This window comes from Blennius ocellaris, assembly GCF_963422515.1.
Source record: "Blennius ocellaris genome assembly, chromosome: 7".
Classification (NCBI taxonomy): Eukaryota; Metazoa; Chordata; class Actinopteri; order Blenniiformes; family Blenniidae; genus Blennius; species Blennius ocellaris.
Window position 1 is genome coordinate 15,236,047 of NC_137656.1, and position 9,150 is coordinate 15,245,196.

General features: G+C 42.0%; 2 protein-coding genes across 2 annotated transcripts; one reads left to right on the forward strand and one right to left on the reverse strand.

The window, feature by feature from the left end:
- The first annotated feature begins 103 nt into the window (after positions 1 to 103).
- Positions 104 to 4,292, forward strand: usp39 (ubiquitin specific peptidase 39). Its single transcript, XM_080498977.1, has 13 exons — positions 104 to 243; positions 519 to 597; positions 692 to 786; positions 874 to 1,010; positions 1,403 to 1,555; positions 1,629 to 1,854; positions 1,954 to 2,028; positions 2,265 to 2,332; positions 2,415 to 2,603; positions 2,787 to 2,929; positions 3,039 to 3,174; positions 3,284 to 3,370; positions 4,030 to 4,292. The coding sequence occupies exons 1-13, from the start codon at positions 183 to 185 to the stop codon at positions 4,081 to 4,083; spliced, it is 1,503 nt and encodes a 500-aa protein (XP_080355103.1). The 5' UTR covers positions 104 to 182; the 3' UTR covers positions 4,084 to 4,292.
- A 93-nt stretch (positions 4,293 to 4,385) lies between these two features.
- On the reverse strand, positions 4,386 to 7,965 carry sftpbb (surfactant protein Bb). The gene is made up of 11 exons (XM_080498839.1): positions 7,829 to 7,965; positions 7,506 to 7,558; positions 7,232 to 7,306; positions 6,913 to 7,035; positions 6,693 to 6,815; positions 6,516 to 6,596; positions 6,241 to 6,424; positions 6,006 to 6,148; positions 5,721 to 5,801; positions 5,347 to 5,457; positions 4,386 to 4,893 (listed from the first exon to the last, which is right to left on the reverse strand). The coding sequence occupies exons 1-11, from the start codon at positions 7,878 to 7,880 to the stop codon at positions 4,849 to 4,851; spliced, it is 1,071 nt and encodes a 356-aa protein (XP_080354965.1). The 5' UTR covers positions 7,881 to 7,965; the 3' UTR covers positions 4,386 to 4,848.
- Positions 7,966 to 9,150: the final 1,185 nt, after the last annotated feature.

Here is a 9,150-nt window from a genome sequence, read left to right on the forward strand (position 1 = left end):
ATGAATGATTTGTGTGTTCAGCTGTATCACTCCGGAATAGTTTTTAGTCTGCCTTTCGGCAACAGCCGTGACGTTATCGACGTGCAACCGCCGCGACTTTGGAAGCATTCGGTGTTTGAACCATTCTGCTCTTCAATAGAACTTAATTTGTGTGTTTTCGCCATCATTGTATCATCATTGCAATGGTTTCCGTAAAACGAGAACGAGAGATTGATTTGGACGACGACGATAACGACGATGGAGGTAAGTTACACTGACTTATCGTCAGTTCAACGTTTGATTCGACTGTAGCTTTGAGCTACTAGCCGCCTGTGCGCTCGATATATGACACGGGCTCGTCCGGTTTGACAAGCAGGTTGCAAATAACGTTTCAAGTTAAAGTTGGCCGCCCCTCCAAAGCAGCACGTGTGTCGCAAACACGATGTCCTGAGCTAGCCCTGCTAAGTTAGCTACCATGTATTGCTAACTCGAGTCTAACGGCCACAATTCCTGTTTTAACGGATCATTTTCTGTTGCAGTGGCAAGAAAAACAGGACGCGGGCGAGTAGTTGAAGACCGAAGAAGCCGCCACTGCCCTTATCTTGACACCATAAACAGGCAAGTTACAGTTTAATGCCCCATTGTATTATTATGAGTGCTAGTATTTTCATCTTCTCTACAGCATCCTGATGCACGTTTCTTTGTCTTTCAGGAGTGTTTTGGACTTCGACTTTGAGAAGCTCTGCTCCATCTCTCTTTCACACATCAACGTATATGCCTGCCTCATCTGTGGGAAATACTTCCAAGGTAGGCAGGTCATTTTTGGTTGATTATGCGCCTTGGCTGTTTTTTTGTTTTTTTTCGGGGGGCTCACTCATGCGCACTTTCCTGCAGGTAGAGGCCTGAAGTCTCATGCATACACTCACAGTGTGCAGTTCACCCACCATGTGTTCCTCAATCTGCACACACTGAAGTTTTACTGTCTGCCTGATAATTATGAGATCATTGACTCTTCTCTGGAAGACATCACTGTGAGTAAACGGTTCTTTCAATGTTTTACTGTGCAATTTGGATTGTTATAGAATGTATTTTCAGCATATCAAATGAGATAAATTATAAATCTTATCACGACTTAGAGTAAAGTGAACATATTGGGGAAAATTAGAATAAGCTAGGTTTGTAGTATTGCATACAAAATTTACCTCAGCATTGTTCATTACCTATGTTAAAGGTTCCAGTTCCATACAGGTAAATTAGTGGTCAGTTTAGATGTCTGTAGTGTCCCTTCTGGGTCATATGTAATTACACGTTCAATAGTATATGCTTATTTAACATATGGATGTGTATTTTGAGGCGCCTGCAAAGAAAAGTCCATGTAGATGCGTTTAAGGTTGTGTTTTAAGTGAATTGTTTTCTTTTCCAGTATGTGCTCAAGCCAACTTTCACCAAGCAGCACATTGCTGGGCTGGACAAGCAGGGTAAACTTTACAGAGCGTACGATGGCACAACTTACCTGCCAGGCATTGTCGGGCTTAACAACATCAAAGCCAATGACTACGCCAACGTGGTGTTACAGGTACGAGGCGCTGCCACTGTTACAGAGACTTTCAATGATATCAGCCACTTCAACAGTTGCCTCTTTTTGACAGGCTTTCTCCAATGTTCCGCCTTTGCGGAACTATTTCTTGGAGGAAGAGAACTACAGAGGAATCCGCCGGCCACCGGGAGACATTATGTTTCTGTTGGTGCAGAGGTTCGGTGAGCTGATGCGCAAACTTTGGAATCCCAGAAACTTCAAGGCCCACGTGTCTCCCCATGAGATGCTGCAGGCGGTGGTGCTGTGCAGCAAGAAGAACTTCCAAATTACCAAGCAAGGTAAGCTATTAGACATCCACAAGAGTGTACGTGTAGTTCTCAGGTAGCACGTGCAGGAGACCTCTTCATGATGTCGATGGGTTCTTCTCTGAATTTTAGGCGACGCAGTGGACTTTATGACGTGGTTCCTGAATGCTCTTCACGGCGCTCTCGGAGGAACAAAGAAAAAGCCATGTGAGTGTCCAAAATATCAGTTTTGTTTTGTTTTTTTTACTTAAAATGTTTAGCTTTAATAAATGTAAGTTTGGTATTTATTGTGGTACATAAAGAAAAGCATGCACTAATGAGAAGTGTTAAATGTCATAAGCTGTCTTTTTACCACATTAAAAGCCACGATGTCAAAAAAAAAAAAAAATGCTCCAGGGACTGTAAGATGAGCCACTGCTCTTTCTGTCTTTCTGTCCGTGCAGCAATCATTACGAAAGCATTTCAGGGCTCCATGCGGATCTTCTCCAAGAAACTTCCTCACCCAGATTTGGTGAGTCTCATGCTTGATATTCACTCACTCCAGTATACGTAGGTGGGACAAGAAAACCAACATGTATACGTCTATATTTCAGCTCCCAGAAGAGAAAGAGGCATTGCTTGTGACGGAGGAATACCAGGAGCAGATGTCTGAGTCCACCTTCCTCTTTTTGACCCTTGACCTCCCCACAGCACCGCTGTACAAGGATGAAAAAGAGCAGCTAATTATCCCACAGGTCCCCCTCTTCAACATCCTGGGCAAGTTCAATGGCAGCACAGAGAAGGTACACTTCCTCCACATCTCACCGTGACAGTTACAGGCACAGTGAAGGAAGAATAACATGCTTTTGGGTCATATTTATTCAGTGAAATCCCCACAAAAACCTTGCAATTAACAGTTTGATCTGAGAGCCACGCAGTTAAAGTGTGAGTCACCATATTTAAGCTTGTGTCTCATTTCCATTCAGGAATATAAAACCTACAAGGAGAATTTTCTCAAGAGGTTCCAGTTGACCAAACTGCCTCCGTACCTCGTCTTTTGCATCAAAAGATTCACCAAGAACAACTTCTTTGTGGAGAAGAATCCCACAATTGTCAACTTTCCAATCACGTAAGTGTTCGTCTCTAATGCGAGTAAATATGAATGCCGTCAGTAGAAATGGATTGTCCTTATTATTGCAGTGCATAACTCTTATTTCTGCGATCATTTACTCCAACAGGAATGTGGACCTCCGTGAGTACTTGACAGAAGAAGCTCAGGTTACAGAGAAAAACACAACGTACGACCTTGTGGCAAACGTAGTGCATGATGGGAAGCCCACAGAGGGGGCATACAGAATACATGTTCTGCATCACGTAAGTTACGCACAGGCGTCAGAAACGACAACAGAAAAGATGCATGGTCCTATTATGCATTTCTAAACAAACGCCGGTGATGAGTCGATGAACTGTTTTGTTCAATCAGGGGACCGGGAAGTGGTACGAGATGCAGGACTTGCAGGTGACGGACATCCTCCCTCAGATGATCACGCTGTCAGAGGCTTACATTCAGGCAAGTCTTTTGCAAAGTGTTCATGTTGTGAATCTCGACTGTTCAACATGAAGCGCCTCCTATTCTGTCATGCAGTGATGTCGTATAACAGGTACGAGGAATGAGAGAAGTGAACTTGTAAGCAGAAGTCCTGTTTTTTTTTTTTTGGTTTGTTAGTTTGTTTTTCTTGTTTTACCTTCACTGGCTTCTGGTTCGTTTTAGATTCTAATTTAAGATGCGCTTTTAAACCCCGTCATGGTTTTCTTTGACCTGGAGTTTTCATGTCCACTGATCAGATGCTCCTGATGGAGCCTGAAATCACACTGGGGCTCGTAAGGGATTGAAATTGCAGTTTGCAGTCAGCTGCATATTAGACGGGCTTCTTCTCTCTATTTTTAAATTAAGATTAAAAAAAAAAACCCACCTCTTCTTCTTGACTTTCAACACAGTGTGAGATGTTGTGTTTATGTGTCTGCTGTGTAGTTTGTGTACTTTGTGTCATCCTGTGGGCCCCAGTTCTGTTTGACGTCCCTGATTTTGGATGTGTTAAGTCAATACGTTTAAAGTCGTTGAAACCCGTATGAAAAATATTGTCATTGGCGTCAAAAATAATCGTATCGTGTTCAAATTCAGAACTTCATCTGCACTCTTGTGTAACACATACGGTTTTCTTCCCTCAGATCTGGAAGCGACAAGAGAGTCCCTCTGAGACAAACAACCACATCGGGGTGTAAGTGAGCCGGAGTATTCCTCTGTGTGGATGAGCAAACCTTTGGTCATTGTTTCGGACTTACGATGAGTTTTCAACGAGATTTTTATACAATCAGCGATTGAGAGTGGCAAGAGAGCATGTGGACATTCTTTACAAGCCCCCCCCCCCTAAAAAAAAAGTAAATAAATGTAAATGTTGACATGTTTTCTTTACAGTTTTATGTTTTTACTATGTTGGAAGTTTCTTAATAAAGCTGGTGTCGTCCACAGATCTGTCTGCATGCCACATTTCAAGAACACAACTTTGAGGTTAAGTAGTTTCAGAAGTTTTATTGATATGTGGTCATTTTGAGTCCAGGATTGTCATCAGAGGAAGAGTCGAGCAGGTGAAGTCGTTCTCCAGTGTTATACAAAGTGGCGTTTAAATGCATTTTAAGATATTAGTCAGAAAGCTCGTCGTATTGCTTCTCCATGTTTTCACATTCGTAATGCGTCTGCAGTAATAATCATAACAATGTTCACTAATCACAGCAGGAACGAGACATTTCAGCCTGAAGCGCAGCCTCAGTTTTGTGACACTTCATGCAAACTGTAACTACGTCATCACAGAGGTTCATCAACATCAACGAAAGCAAGCGAACCCGATCCTTTACATGGAAACTAAGTAGCTTGTCAGTGCTTTACATTTACAAATGATTGTTACTTGTCGGCGGGAACTTTCATTTGGAGAAGGCAGGTCATTGTGTGTGCCTCATGCGCGAGAGCTGCAGTCGGGTTGGCGCAGCAGTTCACACATTCTTCTTCCACATGTGCTTCTCACAGAAGGCCTGATTCTGCAGATTTAAACAGACATAAGATAAGAAATCTTGAAAACACGTTAAAGTGTTTGGTTTTTCTTTGTACTTCTAAAATAATCAGTTTTTGAACTGCCACTGCTGTTGACAACTGAAAATATTGTCAAGATTGTTAACTTTAACCTTCGTATCCCTACAACACTGATCTCTACTGGCTTGTACATGAGGCAATGCAGCTATATTGCGGGTGTAAGGGCCTGTTTCTGTTTAAGTGAATGACGTTAGCTGAATCTGTCATGGAGGAAAATATCTCGGGCTGAATCTGGAGTCTCAGTTCATATGCAGCAGTGTATTTTAAATTGTTTAAAAATGAGGCTCTTTACAAAGAATATGAATATAGAAACCAATAGAAGTCCATAACAGGAGAGCTGGTTTAAAGATATTGTCACAAGTCGTCATGTGGACCTGGAAGTGATGGTGGATTTCACTTACGCCACATTTCTGAGCAGTTTCGATGTCCTTGCACCAGTAACTCGGTCCCCAAGTACAACGATTCTCTCCCAGCAGCGCCACCTTCTTGGAGGCGATGCACAGATCCACCTTCTGCAGCGACAGTGACAGAGGAAGCACACGTTCTTGAGTTGAAATGGCCACACTGTATTCACATGTCGTTGGCGTCGTATAGATTAGATTTTGAGTGGGCAGCCATGTTGGAAAACTGTCTGATTACAACACTGCTGAAGTTTTCTCTTGTTCAGTCACAGTGTGATTCCTGGACAAGTTGTCGAGTTTTAACCCTGTCTGAACAAAATTGGGAAAGTTTCACTGTTCTTTCGTTGCAATGGCTCATTTTTAATCAGTCTTACTTCGCAAACGTGTGGACCATCCATCTGGTTTCCCAAAACCTTCTGCAGCTGTGAGCCATAGATTCTGGTGAAAGCGCCGCACTAAAACACAGTGAAACAGATTTCACGTTAACGTCATCTTCTATCATGATGCCTGATTTACAACCTTGAATCATTTAGCTGAAAACAAAAAAAAAAAAAAATCAAATATAACAATTCAATATAACAACCGGAGTGCCTATTCATAGAGTTCAGATGTGGACAAAACAAAATGTTGCCTGTGTTAAGCACATTAGCGTGTCAGACCTTGGGAATGGCACGCGGGTGAAGGTTGCAGATGGACCGCAGGAAGGCAGAAGTCTGAGATTCCGAGGCGTTGAGGCCGAGGTGCAGTCGGCTCAGCACAGCCAGGGTGCGACAGGACTCGCAGTCCAACGGCGCGGTCACCTCTGTGGAACAAAATCAACCAGGCCTGGTGAGACCCCGAAGAAACGTGAGCGTCCGGATTTAATCTGGAGGCAAAGCAGGGGCTGAGGCCAACCTGGAACAGGCTGCTCGCTGAACAAGCAGAGGTGCAAGAGAGTGCATATGGTGTGAGGGGCGGCGGAGGATAACAGAAACTCCACGATCTCCACGCCGTACTTGTCAACAAAATCATCACACTGGTCCTCGTAGCTTTTTGGTAAAAGACCACAGACTTCTCCCATGAGCGTCTTCAAAGTGTCCTGCAGGGCAAGAAGGAGGAGATGAAACCAGTCCCATTCTAAAGTTTACCTGCGGTGATGCAAAAAAAAAAAAAATGAAAGGAGGATTCACCTCCGTCATGTTCTGAGGCAGCAGCATCTCCAGCTTCTTTATGACCATCAAGCACAAGCTGCAAACTGGGCTGAATTGCTCCTACAGAAAGAGGATCCGGTTTATAATACACAAACATTTACACAAAGGGCCATTTCACTTTCATCCTATATTTTGCTTCTGCTTTCTGGAACGGACCTTAGTTTCAGAAGCAAGCGCAGAGCTGGATTCAGCTTCATCGGTCGCAGACTGGAGAAGTTTCTGCTTTTCCTTTTGTTCCAAAGCACAAAGTCCAAAAGCCTCACAGGTCTCTCTTGGTTTCTAAAGGAGAAACAAATACAAGACATCTCTCATTAGATGCGTTTAAGGGATTAAGTTATTTATTGTATGATAAGACATCTAATCAAGGTAAACTCACCAGGTTTGCGGATGTTTGCTGCAGGACCTTTGGAAGGTAGGTTTTCACCTGAGCCTCACACTCGTGTGCCTGTTCTTTGGGAAGGTGATGGCACAAAGCATGCAAGGCTTTGTATACCGTCTCCTGCAAATGCACAGGAGTTAGCTCTATGATTTGTAGACAGTGGTGTCTGAATTTGTGTATTTTTGTTTTTCTACATAAGGCTCCATTTCACTCATTCTGAGTTCATGCAAACGCCTTGATGAGTGTGACTTATGGTTTCTTTATCAAAAGTAGAAAAACAAGTGAAAGGAGCTGGGGACGTGGGTTGGTTGCTTACCTTGGTGTCTCTGCTGGAAATCATGTTAGTGGACAGCTGAATGATCTGACTGCATTCTGGACAGACATCCAGTGTCTAATCGAGAAGGAACATATGGAAAACATTTTAATAATGCAAGTGTGTGTGTGTGTGTGTGTGTGTGTGTGTGTGTGTGTGTGTGTGTGTGTGTGTGTGTGTGTGTGTGTGTGTGTGTGTGTGTGTGTGTGTGTGTGTGAGAGAGAGAGACGCATGCAATTAAGAAGGTCTCTTCTGAGTGTGTTCTATCGAGACTTACCAGAGATTTCTGACTGATGAATGACACGGGATCGATGATAAGCCTGGTGGAGCCTTCGGTGACAACACCCAGACATTAAACAAAAGATACATTAGTAAAAACATTTAAATCTAACGGGAGCGAATAACGATGCAATTTTTTTGAGGACTGGTTAGAATCGTGTTAGCTCTTTAAAAAAAATATATATATTATTATTTCGCCGCCATTCTACGAGATCCTGATCATAGATTAGCAGAAATGTTCATAAATCCTGATAAATGACGGCAGGTTTTAATGGCGACAGGCTCAGAAGATGCTGACAATAACGCAATGAACCTCCTTACCGGACCAAAAAGACACGGCCAAGATCAGCAGGACAAACCCCGAGGCTGCCATGTCTTCAGGGAGCAGAGGACGGAAATGAAGCGCAGATGATCCTGTGAAAAAAAAACCAAACAGCAGTGTTATTGTTGTCCGAGTCGCTCCGGAAACACAGATTGAGCGTCTCAGCCTATCAGAGCCTCGAGGCACTGAGCATGCGCACTTAAAGCTGCACCGTCATAAATCCTCATCTCACATGACGTATTACATTTTTTTATTCTTCTTTACAGTTGTGGATGATGCCTTATAGTGATTCTGAAATTGTCATTGCACCAAGGAGCACAGCTGAATGCAATTGAGCTGATGCTGATGTACCTCAATTATCTAGCTATTAATACTCATTCATGTATAAATGTATTTATTAATGTATATATGATAATACTGTCAACCTTTCACCAGTGATATATATACTACATATATGGCAAAGCAACAATTGAGGAAGCAGTTAGAAATTTTTGATAAATATATGTGTTTTCTCTTCGGTCTTTGAACCGTAGAACCAGAGTAGGAATAGAACTTTTGACTGTTTGTAATGTCTACATTCTTAGATGACTGGTGTGAGCCTGATGGACAGTATTCATTAATTTTATAATGACATTCTTTCAAAATCATGTTTCAGAGATGCACTGGGACATTCCAAAACAATTCAGCATTGACAGGTAATAAGGCAGACTGTGAGAGCCTGATGTTTCTTACTATCATTGTTCTTGTTTTGAAATTTGTATTTATTTTTCAGATAGTGATATCTGATACTGATGATATTGATCCACTACTTCTTGCTACAGGTAAGAGAAAAAAAAAATCACAGATTCACACATGGAGAATAAATAAATTTGTTTAATAAGATGTTTTAAAATAGATAGAAATTGTAATTTCCAAACAGTAAATACATCGACCTGTATGTCCCAGGTGTGGAGGAAGAGGGGTGGAATTGGTTGCACTCAGTGTGGAGACTTTCTAACACACAGCGGTATAACGCAAGCTTTTGACTGTGACAATCTAGTACTCTCATTGTGCAATAGTTCTGGCATTTAATTATTATAATTGTTTTTATAAAAGTCAAAAATTGTGCCCCACCTGAAATATACATGGCTTAGAGCACTTTTGTCAAGAAGGATATTTATTAATGTTTGACGACAATGCAATGTTTGTAACTGAATAAAAAATATGCAGGTATATAGTAAGGAGGGCACTATAGGTTTTGTATGTACTATATATGTAACAGATTGTCACAAATAACGGGTGTATTTCACTAAAATAAGTTGTTAGTGGTGTTTCATGCTCA

Bases quoted from the DNA above. Each gene is read 5' to 3' on its own strand.
- usp39 (XM_080498977.1), top strand. From the start codon at position 183: ATGGTTTCCGTAAAACGAGAACGAGAGATTGATTTGGACGACGACGAT. The intron at 787-873 runs GTAGGCAGGTCA...ACTTTCCTGCAG, and splicing joins CTGTGGGAAATACTTCCAAG to GTAGAGGCCTGAAGTCTCAT. The intron at 2,604-2,786 runs GTACACTTCCTC...ATTTCCATTCAG, and splicing joins TCAATGGCAGCACAGAGAAG to GAATATAAAACCTACAAGGA.
- sftpbb (XM_080498839.1), bottom strand. From the start codon at position 7,880: ATGGCAGCCTCGGGGTTTGTCCTGCTGATCTTGGCCGTGTCTTTTTGG. The intron at 7,559-7,828 runs GTAAGGAGGTTC...TTGTCACCGAAG, and splicing joins GGCCGTGTCTTTTTGGTCCG to GCTCCACCAGGCTTATCATC. The intron at 7,307-7,505 runs GTAAGTCTCGAT...CTTCTCGATTAG, and splicing joins TCATCAGTCAGAAATCTCTG to ACACTGGATGTCTGTCCAGA.